This window comes from Lampetra planeri, chromosome 3 (assembly GCF_965212315.1).
Source record: "Lampetra planeri chromosome 3, kcLamPlan1.2.h2, whole genome shotgun sequence".
Classification (NCBI taxonomy): domain Eukaryota; kingdom Metazoa; phylum Chordata; class Hyperoartia; order Petromyzontiformes; family Petromyzontidae; genus Lampetra; species Lampetra planeri.
In genome coordinates, this window is record NC_136109.1 from 20903475 (window position 1) to 20924204 (window position 20730).

The following is a 20730-nucleotide window of genomic DNA, read 5'->3' on the forward strand; positions in this document are numbered from 1 at the left end:
AAAATATTTAAAAAATCACTAACACATGAGATGGACTTTTTATTCATTTTTTATACTAATGTTTAATGGTGTATTGTATTATATTGCTCTGTTTTTTTCTTTTTTACCTTTTCTTGTTTCATTGTATGTAATGGCAGAAATTAGGGATTAATAAAGTATAATCACAATAATAGAAACAGAAATCTATGCATTGTTATATGAAGACAAGTCCAGATATTGTGGCCAAGGTTTAGAAAATTTTTGTTTTTATTTACATAGCATAATTTTTATTTTTAATATTGTTTAAAGCAATGTATTGGGGGGGGGGGGCATTTTGAGCATATTTGAATATTGGGGGATGTGTCCCCCCCCCCCCCATATATATTATAATTACGGCCTTGGTAGAAATTATAAATGCGATCTTGTGTATTTGCATGTACTAAATTAATAAATAGGGATGATTAATTATTGTCAAATGGACAAATAAGATGTATTTGATTCATAACCGACTCGTTCGATTCTGGGACTGTCTTCTTCCATAGTTGAAATCATAATGTATTATTTTGGCAAAGTCCACTTTCTTTCCTTAAGTGTGGACTTTTCTACATGTGTGTGTGTGTATATTTTACGTGCTTGTAAACAGCACTTGCCCCAAGAGTTAAGGCTATGTATGGGGGATTTATGTTTTTGTACATATATTAAGTTTCTGTCGCTTTATCGTAACACGTTTTTTAACTTATTTTCTTCTTCGAATGTAGGCCTCATCGACCACAACACTACAAAGTAACACATAAACATGATGGATACATCATTGAGCTGACTAAAAAAGTGAGTACCCTGCACATTAATACAGTGGTTCGTGGTTTAATAATGATGTATCCACCTCGTAAAATGATCCAGATTCATCTTACATTTTTTAATTATCTATTTTCAATTTCCAAATTACAGAATTAATCCCACCTCGTGGTCATGGGTTTCTAGCGAGTGAAAAACATTTACAACTTTTCAGAGGTGCCACTCGGTGTCATTAATATATAAATATACTTTACGAGTCCATGGTAGCTCTAGTTCTGTAATATGGCACAGAATTCTTGACATCAAGGAAACTCAATAAAATAAAGATATTGGTGACTGCTATTAGAAGGACTCTGAGTAACTCGCCTGCACAGGCTTAAACAAAAACGATATAAGAAATGGGTTTCGAGTGAAAACAACCGTATTAGACCAAGGCAACGAAAGAAGACCATGGGCGGTCAGGATGCGTTATGAGAACGGGCCCGGGCGATGTCGCACACAAGTCGGGGTGAAGGGCGGAGGAGGCAGGGAGACAAAAAAAACCAGAATAGATTCATTCTTTGGTTCTTTCGGTTAAGTCACGTCTAAAGATAAAATAATAATTTAAATAATAGCATATTACGACGTTTCGATTGCAACACAAGCAATCATCATCAGGCATAAAAGAAATAGCAACAAAAATCTAACTAGAAAACTATAGACAGACATACAAGCAGACAGACATCACAAGGACACACAGAGAGAGGACACATATCGGCACTTCTCTCTGTGTGTCCTTGTGATGTCTGTCTGCTTGTATGTCTGTCTATAGTTTTCTAGTTAGATTTTTGTTGCTATTTCTTTTATGCCTGATGATGATTGCTTGTGTTGCAATCGAAACGTCGTAATATGCTATTATTTAATTTATTATTTTATCTTTAGACGTGACTTAACCGAAAGAACCAAAGAATAATTCCTGCAGTCACGAAACCTCCAAAATTAAGATTGAAACAGAATAGATGCAGCGGTAAAAAAAAATGTAGAAGATAAATTGAGACTTAACGACGCAGTAATGCCGCCTCTAGTAAGAGAACCACGGCTGAAATTCGTTCGGCCCCATTGTCGCGAAACGACTGCTGGATGAAGGCTTCCAGAGGGCCGTTGTTGTTTGAGAATAATTCACCGTAAGAGTCGTCGATAGGGGGGGAGGGCCCAGGACGAGTTCAAATTTGGCTCACCTACGCTCGTGGTAGTCATGGTCAGGAATCAAACTCACATCATTGTGTTCATAGTGCAGTGGGCGAACCATTGCATCAACTGCTCTCCCCACGTGGTGTCAAATTGGGTTAAATATGATTGACATTGAATTTGCGTGTATGTATGTTGAACTTCTTTCGCACCGTACGTAGCCTACCTAGCTAATTGGTTGGCTACGTGATTACAGCATAGAAATGGCATAATTACAGAGTCACAATAATGTTTTAAACTTTTCAAAGTGTTCGTTTTTTTACATTAGCGCATATTTCTGGACGGACAGTACTGTCGTATCCTACTTTAGCGAAAGCACCACCTCCGGTGGGGACTTGGCAGGACCCTCCTGAAAAAAAGGGGTCTTGAGACTTCGTGTGGCTTTCCCGGTTTACAAATTGCAAATGTAACAATAGTAACAACAATAAAGTATCCGTCGTTCAATCGCCGCCGTCATCAGCCACGCATGTTTACACCCTCCCACTATTAGAAAGCCATTTGGAGCTTGTGCACTTTTTAAATGGCACACGCACAATCGCACCCAATGCACGCAAGGGTCGACCTAGGTAAGGGGCCGTCCATAAATGACGTCACGCACCTAGGGGGGGGGGGGTGGTCAGACATTTGTGACGATGTGTGACGAAGGGGGGGGGGGGGTTTAGAAATCTGACGTCACATATAAATGCGCAACTTTAAATAAATATTTAATTAAATAGACTTTTTAATGAATGTGTTCTCCTACAACATCAGAGTGCAGCACCACATTAAATACGCACTACAATGACAATAGTTTAAAGCGATTTGAAGCATGTTTAATTTTTTTTTTGGGGGGGGGGGGGGGCAGAGCTTTGTGACGTCATATTTGAGGGGGGGTCTGACTTTTTGTGACGCCGTGTGACGAGGGGGGGGGGTCAAAAATCGTCCCAAATCGCGTGATGTCATTTATGGACGGCCCCTAATGTCTTCACCTGCGACCCCCCCCCCCCCCGTGTTGCACCACACTTAGGTGGAGGTGACGTCGCTGCATGGAGTCGTAGACTATTTCGTCAAAGCCACCAACGGCATGCTGACGCCATATGTCCAACAAACCGGTGACGCGCGCATTTCGACGCATCGCGCACCTACTCACGTTTACTGACTCACGTGCACACTCGCGTGCGTTTATCACACAAAACACACGCGCGCGCACACAACCAAAGGTGGTTACATCGCGAACGATACCATGTATTTATAACCTTTGCAGAGGATGTGCTTTACGAAGACACGCTGGAAACTGAAATATACACGGAGCTGTATGTAGGCGCAGAGAGCGAACCGAATTCTACGGGACAGCAACTGTCAGGTACCATCGGTGCCTGCAAAAGCTTTGCGCGTGGATTTGGCTTCAATAATGCTGAGAGTCGCTGCCCAGGAAAAGCCAAAATACAAAAACACCCTGAACAAACGCATAGCACATTGTGGTCAGACATGTTCAATTATGCAGATTTGTACGTAGATGTGGACATTAAAAGGGCTTCATATGTGTAATAAAGGTCGTTGAGGCGACTTCTGGGATCCGGTCTTTATTCGCTTTTCATTACAGCACTTCCTTCACGCTGCTGACAGGCAGCGTGAGAGGGATAGAGAGAGAGAGAGACGCGTGCAGCCACATGGCAACTTGGACCCCCGCTCTCGCGTGGCCTCCTCCTCCGTTCGTTCCAGTTCTGACCACGTGTTGTTCGTCTCCACCCCTATTTAATACCCGGGTCACGTGGTACGTTTCCACCAATCCTGATTAGCCTCTATGGAATCTTCCAGACTCCACCGTAGGCTCCCGGGACCACGCCCCTGACTCGTCTCCCCATTGGCTGTGGCTAAAGCCAGCAGAACCAATCCTCTACAAACAGCTGTCACCTTTCCATTACGTCAGGGCCACGCCCCTCGGCTTCCCCCCATTGGCTATGGACCAGGACCGGCAGAGCCAATCATCGTGACGAGTTGTAATCCGTCAACGACCTGGATATAACCTCACATTACATATGCATTGAAAGCTCTGGTGGGGGAGGCAAGACAGTTTACGACCATTGTTGTTAATTTCAACACTAAGTGTACTCTTGTATCGCTACTACCGTTGCTACTGTTCCCATGGACTTACACTCCTTGGTTCCTGCACCCATGTTGAGGACTTGATTTAGCATACTTTCACAGAGATGGTCACTGCATCGCGAGCTTTGAAATGCGCTTCTGCGGCCGTCTGGAACGCTTTTACTTCCGATATTAGGAAGCAATTGGAGTAATGCACTTTTACACGTAGATTGAAAACTGATTTCCTTATAACTGCGTTTTGTGTTTAGTTCATTGTCCTTCTCCCGCACCTCAAATTAGCACGGTTTGCTACGTACGCTGGGAGAGAAATTGAACATACATACATCTCGCCCATACTGTGTTCAAGAACCATAATGCTTTTCTGTTTCTTTCATCGTACTGCTCAACGTTGGAATTCTATCCCTTTTACAACCTTGCTCGATTCTAGAAACGTCTTAACTCATCGATCACACCTGTAGGAGTGCTGTTTGTTGCTGGCCTGTGCTGAGCAACCATGATTGAAATATAATTACAACTGCTACCGCCTATAACAGCAAGTGTGACTGAGCACTTTTAAATCCAGCTTGAAAACATATTTTCGTGTATCGACCATTCCTCTAGTTTAATTGGATTTTATAGAAATTTGTTGAGCGTAGTTTTTTTTATTATGTACAGCACTTTTAGATATTTTGATATTAAAGGCGCTTTATAAAATGAAGACAATTATTATTTTGGTTTAGTGCACTCTTCTTGGATTTGACACAGATATTGTCAACATATATTTATTTATTCCACGAATGCCTTGCTGCTTGCGAGTTCCTCAGTCAGTTTTACAATTACTCTTTACTAGAGATGTAGTATCTAGGCCAGATTTCTATTTCAGATTTTCAAGGCCGATTTTGGATTAAAAAAAAATTTTTGGATCATTCACGTCGAATAATTATTTTAATTGTCTGCGCGCGAACACATGCCATATTGACTGAAAAACACGCAAGTAACTCGTTGTTTGTGATGTGTGTGTTTGTGTTATTTCCTGCGATGCCATATTTTCAGGCCGATCGAAATTAAATTAAAAATAATTCCACCCAAAATATAGTCTCTAGGCCCTATTTTGTGGAGATTTTTTTGTTTACAATCTGAAAATGAAACACATCCATACGCTAAACATCCATAGGCTGTGTAATTCAAGCCCTTTGCAGATGAGGCAAAAGTGTGCCTCAGAGACAGAGATAGATAATCACAGAGCAAGATATGGAAGTAATGAAATATTTTTTATACGTATATTGCCCTCCGAGCACGTTGCATCACGCCTCATACATTATCAAAGGCACCCTCCGAGTGGCAGCTTCCCTTGTGAGCATTAGGTGACTCAGCCATCTGGCCTGCTATGTGTATCATCCCAATTGAGTCATTTGCTGATCATTTTAGAATCTTCGATTTTAAAAAAACACTGCACGCTGACGTCGGCATTCAATGGCCTACTTTTGTGAATGAGGTGATCTTTAAGTCCGCTGTGAAGCAGACGACGCGCATTGGCAAGGTTATTACACCCGCAGCAGCTGTCTCCATACAGAGGTTTATAAAACCCAAGTGTGTTTGCACAGCATATTGGACATTTTAATTGGGAACTTAACACATGAAACTGCTATTATTATGTGGTACATGTATATAAACAAATACAAACTAATTATTTAAAATAATGGTGCAGCCCATGCAATTGCTTGCTTACCAGAACTACTGGCTGAACGGCTTCCTCCAGAAGGAGCTCTTAAGAGAACCCTTGAAGAGGTGATTTGGTCTCCTCTTTTACGATGTTCAGACATCTTGGAAGATCACCTATTTAGCATTCGTATTATGCTCCTGAAGGCCATTTATTTTGTTAAAAATTAATATTTAAAAGCTCTCACTTGTTGGTGAGTACCAACGACCTTTGTGCAGTAATGAAATAAGCAAAAGGAGACTTTTCAATCAATAGCTTCATTATTCACATTGTAATGAAAACATTTTACTAAATGGAAGAAATAAATGGCTTTTATTTCTCGCATGACATAAATACAAAACACAATCATTTATTTATGATTATTAACATGGAAGGGTAATTACTTTTGAGTCAATGTTCAGACTTTAGCCAACCATCTATCATCCAATTCTAAATTAAAAACTCATTTCTTTAGAACTGATTGTCGTGTTTAGTTTGTTGTCCTTCCCCCGCACCTCCAATTATCACGGTTGGCTATGTACAGTGCGAGAGAGGTTCAACATACTAACATACATCCACAGCCAGGCTCAGCTGATTGAAGGCCTCCCCAAAATGGCTGCCACCTCTCACGATCCAATGTCACAATTCACGTGGTGCCTGCACACAAACTGATTTCATCGCTCCATCTTGTCGGTGTCTCTCCTCTCGGTTGCATTTCATTCCTTGGCCATCACCCCCTTCTTAGTGACTTTTTATGCCCACGCCCAATGTATTTTATTAAAAGCTTCAATGGCGTCATTAACATGCACACGTTCTCTCATCCATGAAATCCTCTTTCTCTCTCTTAATTTTAATCCAAGCATTTATCTCGCCATGCTTGCTTCAGTTTTTTTTATACTATATATATATTATTAACGACCGTGTTTTTGAACCGTATTTCACAGAAGACAAGTACATAGTGATTAAACACATTCTTCTTTGGCCGATGTCCATGATTAAAAAGAAACCCCACTAAGTTATAATTTCAGACTCTCAATCCATTGCTGGATGAAGGACCACCCCCCACCCACGACATGCAAGTTATAAAGGTCCTTACTTCGCCACGCCGAAGAGGGTCCGAGACTGATTTAGATATCACTCGCCACTGATTGTAGTAGCTGGGGTTATGAATTAAACTCAAGCTGGTAGATTCGTCGTGCAGTACACTCATGGCTGCACCAATGCTGCACCGGTGTCTGATAATCAACAGGTGTGTTTTACATATGCTACATTGTACAACTCGCATTACAAATGATACCAATTATGTTGTAAATACAGAACACTGGCAATTTAAGAAAAGTGGTTTTGTGCAGCACCCTAAACGTCAAGCTTTCTTCCCCAGTGCCCTTCCATTTCCAACATAACTGCTGAGCATAGGCAGCAGTGGGTGGCTATGATTAACTGGGATTGGCCCCGTCAAATATACTTACCAGCTTACAATGAAATAAAAAAAACTCAATATAGTCACGAAGCAGTCCTTAAATAGCCGCGTGCAGATCCAGAGCTGCAGGTTTGCCGATTCCTGGCCCAGACCTTGACGCCCCTCAAAGCTGAACTCTTGGAGAGAGCGCAAGGTCACCGCCGGCAAAGCCACGTGGGTGAACTTGCATCATCCGGCTGCGCGTCGGCCTGCAACGCGGTCCGCTCTTGGCAAGCTTGCGTCCCCCTGAATTTTGGATGCTCATCTCACTTCTTCTTTTGAAGAATTCATTAAAAAAAATTAAATCTTGACTTAAAGCTTTCGTGATTGCAGGAATTCATACTATGTGGGTCTTTCGGTAAAGTCACGTAGATATCTACGTGACGTTACCGAAAGAGCCAAAGAGTTTAAAAATGTGATTTCATCCATGAAAAATCGTACAGTTCAGCCCTCACTTTAAAAATACGTATATATATTTTCGTCCCCGTTGTATGGTCCTGAGCGACCCCCCCCCCCCCCCGTCGGTGGCAGGACAACCTCCACAGCACCACCGTGAAAGTGAATTCCATTGCAACTTTGTATCGAGTGAAGTGCATCGACACACAAGGAAGTGGCGACTCATCTGCGATCAGGGGCACACTCCTGAAAGTGTCCTGGTGCTCGGTTAATATTTTCGTGAGCAATGAAAGTATACTAACAACATTCATGTGATACGGTGTTTTGTGTTTGTGTTTTTACAGCTAATAAGTTGAAACCAGTTTTACCACCGAAAATTGTATCAACAGATAGAGCATCACCATCACCATCCTCATCCTCAGAAAATGGTACTAATTAGCGGTCCATGCTTGTATTTCCACTGACCCCAAAAAAATAATTTAGCATTGCACAATGGACCTTGTAAAAGTATTTAAATGTGATAACGACTCTGGTGTAATCAATCCTTTTAGTATGGGTGATTCCTGGAGTGGTTTTTTTTTCTTCAAAAGTTGAGGTCAACGATGCGCATGGAAATGACCTCGAAGCTTCTGATTGGTTGGCACTTTATGTCTTGCTACAGTGTTCTGTGTTCGTTTTCAAAAATTGTACTGTACTCCAATTTGGTTATGTTTTCCATAAGCGCAAGCACATCTATATTTTGAATGTGTCACCAACGCCAGTCATACACGGATACCTGTGAGAGTTACACAAAGATGAATACAACCGCGTTGGCTTTCGCTATTGCGCTGCACGGCTCTCTGATGTGTTTTCTGGGTGTACCGCTTAATGTTGAGCATGATGTCCGACGTTCCTCAATAATCTCCAAGCACGTGCAGTGAAACGTCGGATATTATGTCGAACAAAGACAAAGATCCCCCCGTATATCCTTAACAGATTGTTGGGGCAAGTGCTGTTAGCGAGCACCTATGAAGGCCGGCATTGTACACGAGGGGGTGGGTGGCCAACACCACGCCCGACCGCCTTTGTCTCCCCAGTGGTGATGTTTTTACACACCGCACCAGGTACTCATTTGAGGCTGAGTGGACCTAGGGGATACCCAGGACCGATTCAGATTATCATCACTGGTATTGGCCGTGAATGGGAATTGAATTCAGGCTAGTGGGTTCGTAGCGCAGCGCGCTAACCGCTATACTACTACTCCCCATAACAACAGGCGGTAAGACCCGTCACATCGGAGAGGTAAATATGGACACATTTTGTACCATGAGGGCATTGTTAGCAAGACGTCTGTAGGTTTCTCAGAGTGGCGGGACAACGCTTAGTACAGCGTGCAGCACGGCACACAAGTGGCAAACTTCTGTGAGCAAGACACATTCCTGAAAGCGTCTTGGCACTTTGTGAATCTTTTCCTGAGTAATGAAAGTATACTTACAGCATTCACATAATAGAGTGTTGTGTGTGTTTGTACTTTGCAGCTAATAAGCTGAAACCAGCTTTGCCACCACAAAGATTATCCACAAATTTCGCACCACCATCACCATCCTCAGAAAATGGTACTGATTAGCAATCTATGATTGCATTTCCACTGACCCCAAAAAATAATTTCACAACGGGCCATGTAAAAGTATGCAAATGTGATAACAACTCTGGTGTAATAACATATTTTAGTATGGGTGTTACTACAGTGTTTTTTTTCTTCTTATTCTTCAAAAGTCGAGATAAATGATGCCCATCGAAATAATCTCGAATGTTCTGATTTATTGGCACTTTTATACGTCTTGCTGTAGTATTCTGTATTCGTTCTGAAATATTGGACTGTACTCGAATTTGGTTATGTTTTCCAAAAGCGCAAGCATCTTAAATATATTTTAATGTGTCACCAACGCCAGTCATACACGAATACCTGTGAGAGTTACATAAAGATGAATACAACCGCGTCGCCTTTCGCTATTGCCCTGTACGGCTCTCTGATGTGTTTTCGGATTGTACCGCTTATTGTGGGACATAATGTCCGACGTTCCTCAATAATCTCCAAGCACGTGCATTGAAACGTCGGATGTTATGTCGAACAAAGACAAAGATCCCCCCGTTTAGCCTTAACAGACTGTTGGGGCAAGTGCTGTTAGCGAGCACCTATGAAGGCCGGCATTGTACACGAGGGTGTGGGTGGCCAACACCACGCCCGACCGCCTTTGTCTCCCCAGTGGTGATGTTTTTACACACCGCACCAGGTACTCATTTGAGGCTGAGTGGACCTAGGGGATACCCAGGACCGATTCAGATTATCATCACTGGTATTGGCCGTGAATGGGAATTGAATTCAGGCTAGTGGGTTCGTAGCGCAGCGCGCTAACCGCTATACTACTACTCCCCATAACAACAGGCGGTAAGACCCGTCACATCGGAGAGGTAAATATGGACACATTTTGTACCATGAGGGCATTGTTAGCAAGACGTCTGTAGGTTTCTCAGAGTGGCGGGACAACGCTTAGTACAGCGTGCAGCACGGCACACAAGTGGCAAACTTCTGTGAGCAAGACACATTCCTGAAAGCGTCTTGGCACTTTGTGAATCTTTTCCTGAGTAATGAAAGTATACTTACAGCATTCACATAATAGAGTGTTGTGTGTGTTTGTACTTTGCAGCTAATAAGCTGAAACCAGCTTTGCCACCACAAAGATTATCCACAAATTTCGCACCACCATCACCATCCTCAGAAAATGGTACTGATTAGCAATCTATGATTGCATTTCCACTGACCCCAAAAAATAATTTCACAACGGGCCATGTAAAAGTATGCAAATGTGATAACAACTCTGGTGTAATAACATATTTTAGTATGGGTGTTACTACAGTGTTTTTTTTCTTCTTATTCTTCAAAAGTCGAGATAAATGATGCCCATCGAAATAATCTCGAATGTTCTGATTTATTGGCACTTTTATACGTCTTGCTGTAGTATTCTGTATTCGTTCTGAAATATTGGACTGTACTCGAATTTGGTTATGTTTTCCAAAAGCGCAAGCATCTTAAATATATTTTAATGTGTCACCAACGCCAGTCATACACGAATACCTGTGAGAGTTACATAAAGATGAATACAACCGCGTCGCCTTTCGCTATTGCCCTGTACGGCTCTCTGATGTGTTTTCGGATTGTACCGCTTATTGTGGGACATAATGTCCGACGTTCCTCAATAATCTCCAAGCACGTGCATTGAAACGTCGGATGTTATGTCGAACAAAGACAAAGATCCCCCCGTATAGCCTTAACAGACTGTTGGGGCAAGTGCTGTTAGCGAGCACCTATGAAGGCCGGCATTGTACACGAGGGTGTGGGTGGCCAACACCACGCCCGACCGCCTTTGTCTCCCCAGTGGTGATGTTTTTACACACCGCACCAGGTACTCATTTGAGGCTGAGTGGACCTAGGGGATACCCAGGACCGATTCAGATTATCATCACTGGTATTGGCCGTGAATGGGAATTGAATTCAGGCTAGCGGGTTCGTAGCGCAGCGCGCTAACCGCTATACTACTACTCCCCATAACAACAGGCGGTAAGACCCGTCACATCGGAGAGGTAAATATGGACACATTTTGTACCATGAGGGCATTGTTAGCAAGACGTCTGTAGGTTTCTCAGAGTGGCGGGACAACGCTTAGTACAGCGTGCAGCACGGCACACAAGTGGCAAACTTCTGTGAGCAAGACACATTCCTGAAAGCGTCTTGGCACTTTGTGAATCTTTTCCTGAGTAATAAAAGTATACTTACAGCATTCACATAATAGAGTGTTGTGTGTGTTTGTACTTTACAGCTAATAAGCCGAAACCAGCTTTGCCACCACAAAGAGTATCCACAATTATCGCACCACCATCACCATCCTCAGAAAATGGTACTGATTAGCAATCTATGATTGCATTTCCACTGACCCCAAAATAATAATTGAGTATTGCACAACGGACCTTGTAAAATAACTCAAATGTGATAACAACTCTGGTGTAATAAAATATTTTAGTATGGGTGTTACTACAGTGTTTTTTCTTCTTATTCTTCTTCAAAAGTCGAGATAAATGATGCTCATCGAAATAATCTCAAATGTTCTGATTTATTGGCACTTTTATACGTCTTGCTGTATTATTTTGTATTCGTTCTGAAATATTGGACTGTACTCAAATTTGGTTATGTTTTCCAAAAGCGCAAGCATCTTAAATATATTTTAATGTGTCACCAACGCCAGTCATACACGAATACCTGTGAGAGTTACATAAAGATGAATACAACTGCGTCGCCTTTCATTATTGCCCTGTACGGCTCTCTGATGTGTTTTCGGATTGTACCGCTTATTGTGGGACATAATGTCCGACGTTCCTCAATAATCTCCCAGCACGTGGAGCGAAATGTCGGACGTTGTGCCGAACAACGACCCGTACACACATCGGAGAGCTAAATACGGATACAGTTTGTACCTAATACGCATTGCTAGCAAGAAGTTTGTAGGCTTCTCCGAGTGGCAGGACAACGCTTACAGCGCAATGATCAAATTAAATTCTACTGAAACGTATTACAGCGTGCAGCGCGACACACAAGTGGCTAAACATGTTGTGAGTAAAGGGACAACCCATGAAAGTGTCTTGGCACTCGGTGCATCTGTTCCTGGGTAATGGACGTATTGTAACAGCATTTACATAACACAGTGTTACGTGTCTAACTAACGTAAACGACAATGGATATCCATAGTCATTTATTTTTATTCATTTATCCCCCCACTTCGCGCAAGAAGAGCACACAAGTGATGTCATCACATCTACCCCTCTATTTAAGGAACGACACATGATAATTTCTCCACAAATCTGGCTGTCGCCTGATGAAGCTGGTTGTAATTATTGGCGAAACGTCGTTCTCAGATTGTAAATGTTGTGGCTTTGCTCTCCAACACACCGGTGTGCTGCACTAGTGACGAATTGGCACATTCTGTTTACGTGACAAACCTTACTAATTGGCTGTGTCGGGTGGTGGTGGGTTTGACGACACATTTATATATTTACGCGATCCAAAAAAAAAGCGTCTATTGCGTATGATATTGGTCGCGAAAGCCTACGTGTTAAAGTGTCTTATTATCTTACAGTTAATCACAGGAAAGCACTTTTGCCGCCAAAAAGATTCTCTACAAAGACAGCACCAACACCATCACCGTTCTCAGAAAATGGTACTCATTAGCTGCCTATGATTGAATTTCCACTCACAATAAACCAAGTAAAAATACTCAAGTGTGAGGACAACTCTGGTCTAATCCTTTTAGCATGAGTGTTACTGATTTTTTTCTCACAAAAAGTTGATGTAAATCATGCTCATGTAAATGACCTCGACGCTACTTATCGTTAGCACTTCATGTCTCGCTGAAGTGTCGTGTATATTTGTTATTAAATATTGTTCTCGAGTCTAATTAGGTTATGTTTACCATAAGCGCGAGTGTATTTTATTTTAGTGAACACCAATTCCAGTCATTCAGGTTTCCCTGGGAGAGTTCTTGCAAATCTGTATATACAACTGCCTTGGCTTTCGTGATTGTGCTACATAGTTCTCCAATGTGTTTTCTGAGTGTACCTCTTAATGTTGGGCACAATGTCCGTATATCTACAGCATTAACGTAACAGAGTGTTGTGTGTGTGTTTTTATTTTACAGCTGATCAATGGGCACCTGGGTTGCCACCACAAGATGTACCCACAATGACAGCATTTTCACCATCACCAACCCCAGAAAATGGTACTGATCAGATGCCGATGATTGCATTTCCACTCACCCCCCCCAAAAATGATAATTGAGCATTGCAAAAACGACTTGGTAAAAGTACTCAAATGCGATGATAACTGTGGTGGAATCATTTTAGCATGGGTTTTACTGCAGAATGTTTTTGAAAAGTTGAATTAAAACTTAATCATTGAATTTGACCTTGAAGCTACTGGTTGTGGGAATTTTATGTCTTGCTTTAGTCTTATGCATTTTAAAAAATAAAATATTGTACTCTACTCCAATTTGATTATGTTTTCCATAAGCATGAGTGTATTTGTTTCATTTTGACACGAGTGCCAGTCATACAGGTATACCTGGGAGAGTTACGCAAAGACATATACAGTTGTGTCGGCTTTCGTGATTGTGCTCTATAGCTCTCTGATGTGCTTAAGTGTCGTACCGCTTAATGTTGGACGTGATGTCCAACGTTCCTCAATAATCTTCCAGCATGTGCAGCGAAATAGCGGCCATCGTGCCAAACAACACGCGGTATGACCCTTACGCACATTGGAGAGCTAAATGCGGATACAATTTTTACCTAGAATGCATTGCTAGCAAGACATTTGTAGGTTTTTCCAAGTAAGGAGGACAACTGTCATAGCGTAATGAGCAAATTGAATTATATTGGAACTTGGTAGAGTGTGCAGCACAACACATAAGTGGCTAAACATCTGTGAATAAGACACTCCTGAAAGCGTCTTGTAACTCGGTGAATATTTTCTTAAGTGATGGAAATATACTCACAGCATTAGCATAGTGTTGTGTGTGTGTTTTTTTATTTTACAGATGATAACTGGATTCCAGTGTTGCCGCCAAAAGGTGTAATCACAATTAAAGAAGTATCACCATCCCCAGGAAATGGTACTGATCAACTGCCTATGATTGCATTTCCGCTGACCCTACAACATTACAATTGAGCATTGCAAATCCGACTTGGTAAAAGTACTCAAATGTGATGACAACTCTGGCGTAATCCTCTTAGCATGGGTGTTACTGCAGAATGTTTTTTGAAAAGTTGAGGTAAATGATGCTCATGGAATTGACCTCAAAGCTGCTTATGGTTGGCACTTAACGTCTTACTATAGTGGTGTGTATTTGTTCTAAAATATAGTACTATACTCTGATGCAGCGCCGGCTTAAGCTAATGCGGGGCCTGTAGCATATGTTATAAAGGGGCTCTACATAAAAAATAAAATTAACACATAAATGTTTAACTTGCATAGTAGAGTAATTGTATTTTTACATTTTCCATACAGCCAGATAATACGACAAATCGCTAACCTTAAACACCCAGACGTTCATAAAAGTTGAAGGAAGTATAGTACTATAGTAATAGAGCAAGTGCAGAATCACTGAACTGGAATTAATAGCTTAAAAGCATTTAGCGCGGGGCCCTTGAAAGTGTGCGGCCCGTAGCATTTGCTACTTTTGCTACGAGGATAATCCGGCACTGCTCTGATGTGATTGTTTTTTCTCACCAACACGAGCGTATTTTTTAAATATCTGAAACAGCAACTCGCATGTCATGTGGACACGACTGTACGTCCGTGTATGCCAGCAAGCCAGGAAAACGTTTAATCATATATAGAGCCTGGTTTCTCTCCACCTTTCTTTTCCCTTCTCTGTACAGTATATTTCCATTCATCTACATTTCTCACCTTATACTAATAGGGTTTTTCCCCTTTTTTCTGGCAACAAAACTGACACCTTTTGCAAGGAATCATGCTTACATTAACCACAATACTTGCAGTCAAATGCAAACAAAAAACAATACTCTGATAATTTATGCATTGTCTTTGAAACTGATTGGTCCACACCAGATACATCTTTCTTTAGAGGCTAGTCTCATGCGTTGTCTTTGAACTGTGCGCCTTTTGGCGTCATCTGGTCGAACACCATATGAGACTTCGGAAAAATAAACATATATAGCTCAGTGGGCCTTACCTGGTCAATCAAATTAGTTATTTTTTGTTCACGTGCTTAGGGAGCTTCTTTGGGAACTGAATTAGCACGTGGAACGAAACGTCGAACATGGTTTTGTAACCACATGAGGTACAACCTGAAAGCACAAACACGAACACAGGAGTGACACTTCAATGTCTGTCATGATTTATTGTGTGTCTCCAGGAATGGATGAGCTCAAGAGAGCCATTGGACTAAGGCGCCTGCAGATTGAAGGAATATATGAATAGTTGGGGTCATCGATGAAGGCAGATACTTGGAGAGACAACTTGTGGACTTGTACTTTGTTAACAGAATAGTGTTGACCTTTGCTTGACATACAGTGCTAACTGCAATCTGAACAACCTAGCCGTGTGTTTTTTAACAGACATACACGACACTTGTTATTGTTTATGGAGAAGCTCCATCGATTTCTCCGTGATTGTAAATCATACGCCTAGCATATACATGTCCGAGGTATTGTGTATAGAGTGATTATATGGTATAATCAAGATTTAACAGTCATACGTTGCACACTCTTTGATATTGGTCGCGAAAGCCTACGTGTTAAACTTTTGTACATGTTCATCATATGCATACCTTTGACCTAAAAGTCATTAAATGCATCTACATACGAGAAAAGGTGAAAATGTGAATGCCATAAGCCACATCAAATCAATAAATACGAAGAACACAAAGTCTAAAGCAAACATTGAGAGGGTCAGATAACAAACGAATAAAACATATTCATTAGTAAACACTATATTTTTTCCTTTCAAGGTAGTATTATTGACAGATGTTTTGAGCTTTTTCTTACTTGTGATTTTGCACCACTGCCAATGCAGAATCACCAAAGAATTTGTTGAAATGAGAGGCCCCGGGTTTACTCATAACCATAAATGGGAAGGTAACTTTCCCCCAATTCAGCTGAAGCTCATCTGTGGAAACGCGGTGTGAGAGCAGTGACATCTGCTGCGACGCACACACGGTCATTTGTAAAAATTCGATTTGTAGCGAGAACCAAATCCACCCAACGGAGGAATAAGGCAATACGTACTGCTGAGCAATCTTCTAATTCTGTATACAAACGCAATATGCATTACCATGGAGTGCCATGAATGAAAGCATATGTATTAGCCGAACTCTATTCTGTGTCACCACATATAAATAAATAAAACATATCTTGCTTAAACTAATGCTTCTTGACCCCGTTGGTCTGAAAAGCCAAGAGGGCGATGAACAGCAACAAACGTTCTATATGAATGTTCAAGGTTGTTAAGGCATTCGATGGTTATTTAGGCATTGGTTTTAAGCTGTTGAAATTACTTTGGTGCCACTGTGCAATGGCTCTTGATAGGCAACCTCTAAAGCTGTGGAGCCGACGGAGTGGTGGGGCACGTGGTCAACTCATGGTCATTAAGACCATTGAATGGGGGCAAACCAAAGATGCTCGGATGGCTTATGAGTAAAAATGCAGTTTCCAATTGTCCTTACCAACAGATATTGTGTGACGGATTACATGTTGCTTTATTGACAACACATGAATACAATATTCATGGCATAAGTGTCCACAATTATTGACACTGAATGTTATTTTGAATGTCAAGGCCGCGACAACGTTTTACAGAATTATATTAAATGTACTACTAGTATTCTCTGTGTAGTGATTGTAGCATCACTACTGTGTACACACGCACACGTTGACGTCACTATGCGGGGGAGCGTCACTACCCCGTGGGTCTAGACACACACATGACGTCATTCCGGCTGGAGGCGGGAATGACGTCAGGGCCGGTTCTGGACTCGGGAGGCCACGAGGGTGGTGCGAGGTCGTGGCACGCTCTGTGATTCCGTCGGACACGTGACTGGATCCCAGTGGGGGCACCTCGGGGGGCACGTGGACAGCAGGGGGGGGGGGCTTCGAGAGGGTTCTCGAAGGGAGGCGTGGCTGGGGTGGGGCCCGGGCACGCCGAGGCCCATATAAGCAGCCTCCTCACGAGGTTCGAGGCTGCCCGTACCAAGAATGAAGGTGCATCGTGAAAACGCCAAAAAGAGTCAAGGCCTCCAGTCAGCGGACCTGCCAGTAGCCCACCTGGCTGGGTCACGCTAGAGTAGCTGAGAGTTAGAGAAGTGTGTGTTAGCTAGAGTAGGTCGGTGGTCACCGCCCTATGTGTAATGTACAGTGTTATAATACTTATTGTTCTAATAAATGAGTGTTGCCTCCCAAGAAGTGTGTGCCTAAATTGAACCCACTACATATGTAACCGTTTCGTGAAGTGCATGCCATGTTTGTTGAACAGGAGAGACCAACATAAGATTTTCAATTAACAAATAATTCCTAATTTGTGACGTCAATCTTTAATTCCATTCCATTTTAATTTCACAATATATCGCTTCTCAAGTTGAACAATCAACTTCAGTCATAATTGTGCAGTAATTGAATTAGCCTTGCACACAGCCCTCACCAAGTCTCACACGTGCATGCAAGGACGATTATTCATTACACTGCAGGAATCAAGCCACTGCCCCTAATGAAATCGTTATAACTTTACATTCAGTCGTTCAATCTGCAAGAATATTTGAAGGTGTTTAAAAAAAAGATATTTTACCGCAATTTGTATTAAATAAAGAACGATTATGTCTAATTATAGCAGGCTAATGCAGTACTGTTCCATAATTTGACTTTGGAATTATTCTTTTCAGTATTTTTTCTATATTTTAATATAACTTTAAAACATGTATTAATTAACTGTTGTAAAAAGAACAATGTAATTTAACAAGATATACATTTCGGTAAAGAGATGACAGCCAATGATCAGGACTTACACATCCGAAGGCAACGTCGACCATGGATATGGAGCAATGAGATCGTCTCAAGCGTAGCAGCTCGACGGATCGTGAGATTGTGTGACCACCAGGACATTGTGACAGGTTGGGATATTCACGCCAGCAGTGGAAAGATCATGTTTGATGCAGAAGAATATTTCATACAATTTCCCACTCTTTCAAATATAAAACACCATATTTATGTTTTTTGCAGTTTATTTTTTCTTAAAGAAAAAACACTTGTCATAAAATTGATCGTTAAATCTTTTTTTGTAATTAAACGGCAAATAGTTTGTTTCGTGCAGTGGAATACTTATGCAGTAGTTTATAATTCAAGTAAGTATTTTTAAGATGCAATGTTTAAGATGAAAATACTTCATGGGAATCCTGAGAAAATATTACACGCTTCAATAAAATAGCTCAATAATTCCTAAATATGTGTTCTACAATCCAAACACTCTTCGAAATCTTTAGAACCATAAAAAAGATAATTGTTAACAAAACATGTTCCATCAACTTAACCAATAAACGTATCAAACTTCTAAAGGTAATTTTTTTTATTTTTTTTTATGAAGCAACAATGTTTGCATGGCGTTTTAGCACGCTATCTGTGTGTCCCGTGTTGTGACCGAGAACATACGAGGCATGCGCCGTCCAGTACCCGGAGGTGTGATAGCAGCTGAAATGCAAAGATGACATGAAATGTGATAAAGGAGTACATTGCCATGGTCACAGAGTAATAGATAAGTTTACAATGACCCCCGTAATTGGATGGGCTGTTCTGTTCGGAATTGGAGCCACCAAGCAGCAGCCCTCATGTGGTGGACCGATATTGATTCGATAAAAGAAGAGTTCTTAGGTTTAGGGAGTTGGGGGTCTCAGCCTGGTCACCAATTAATGCTCACACAGAAAAAAAATCATTTTGCATTAAATTTGGTTCTGCACTTAATTCGGATAAATTCCGGCTTCGAGAATTAAACGTCGGGTTGACAGTCATGCGACGGACGTTGATATCGTTGGCAGGGCGGGTAGGAAAGCGCTGCCCCCTACTGTATAATCAGAGGTCACTTGAAAGGATCTCAGGGGTGGCTCTGTGATATCAACGTCTGAGGGCCACTCTTGAACATGAAGGGTCGTAGTCTTCTACGGGATATCCGAATCGATACTTCATCTCCTGACATGATAACATCAATAGCACAATCAGGATACCATTGAGCGAAAAGATAACATAAAAAAATTAAATACAATTTATGATTGAAATTGATTGGGAGGCCTCACAGGTGTTGATTGGGAGGGCTTAGAGAATTACGTTTCAGGCCCCAATTTTTCTTAACCATGTCGACCTTTGAAGAGAACCCACGCAGGCTCAAGTTTTTACCTGCTAATCAAAACTCTGAATCTTGACTTTTCTATTTGGCTCCCAAAACTAACACCAAAAGTCATTCCTCTCTCTATGCTCACTGTTTAAGACGCTTACAGGTCAAGAAATACGCTGCGTGGCACCGTGTGCGCGGGAGCCAAACGTCAGACGTCGTGCTGAACAACGAGCGGTACAACACGATCACGCGTCGGAGCTTCTGCAGCGCAGCCATCACAACCTACGCAGTAGATGAATTCTAGATTTGAAGATTTCGTGACTGCAAGGATTCATATTCTTAGGTTTTTTTTCGTTAAAGTCACGTAGGTAAAAAATTTAAATTTAAATTAATAAAAGTAAAATATAAATAAAAAATCACGACATTTCGGAGGCAACACAAGCTTCCGTCTTCAGGTGGAACCGTCACAGCCCGACAGCTGTATCAAGTAAAAAAAAGTAGTAGATGAACACAAACTGTGCACTGTGGCCTCTGCATGCCTTAGCCTGCACTGAGGCGCACACAGGGGAAAAAAGTTATAGGGAACTCAATCTCAATGGGACATCTCAACGGATGTTTCTGCTGCAAAATGCACCAATGTATCACACGTTTAGAGTTGATGGTGGTAGTAGCTGCGTTATTTTTGTTTAAAAAGGAATACATCTCTCCAGTATAATGCAATATGCAACAGTGACCAGGAAGGGCATATGGTCTCATTTACTCCACATCTGGTGCCACTATCTTCCACCTGGCAGCCACCTACACTGAGCATTGCATAAACAGGATGAGACGAGGCCTCTACATAAAAATTACAGGCTGCAAGAGCTCCCCGATGAGTTTTCGAGTTGTACCGTGTGTTGTTCAACAATGCACGGTATATTGGAGGGTACAATTTATACGAAATCTGCTGGAATCACACCTATAAAATGCTCATAAATTCATGACACAAGTAAGAACAGCAATTGGCCATGCATTATTAAAATTGTGGGAAAAGCCAAAGATGAAAACCATGTGCAGTCATTTATATTATCCATGATGTTCTTCTTGAATGCATACCATAGTGGGGTTGTTTGAAGGGCATTCTTGTGATGTGCTACTCTCCAAAATATATATGTATTTTTTTGTAAAACAGCCATATAAATATTGAACATTCAA

The 20730-nt window shown here is 41.6% G+C and overlaps 1 protein-coding gene across 6 annotated transcripts in view; it reads left to right on the forward strand.

The window, feature by feature from the left end:
* LOC144740891 (signal-transducing adaptor protein 2-like) overlaps positions 1-16586 on the forward strand; it is a 31759-nt gene extending 15173 nt beyond the window's left edge. For 3 of the 6 annotated variants that reach the window (XM_078623607.1, XM_078623596.1, XM_078623602.1), the window contains 11 exons: positions 738-807; positions 3008-3092; positions 3245-3343; positions 7964-8047; positions 9137-9214; positions 10307-10384; positions 11477-11554; positions 12788-12868; positions 13346-13426; positions 14240-14314; positions 15581-16586. In XM_078623607.1, the coding sequence (XP_078479733.1) occupies positions 738-807; positions 3008-3092; positions 3245-3343; positions 7964-8047; positions 9137-9214; positions 10307-10384; positions 11477-11554; positions 12788-12868; positions 13346-13426; positions 14240-14314; positions 15581-15645 (874 nt within the window). In that variant the 3' untranslated portion in view covers positions 15646-16586. The remainder of the gene's footprint in view (positions 1-737; positions 808-3007; positions 3093-3244; positions 3344-7963; positions 8048-9136; positions 9215-10306; positions 10385-11476; positions 11555-12787; positions 12869-13345; positions 13427-14239; positions 14315-15580) is intronic. The other 3 variants (XM_078623616.1, XM_078623625.1, XM_078623624.1) reach the window with 3 other exon arrangements.
* The last annotated feature ends 4144 nt before the right edge of the window (positions 16587-20730 follow it).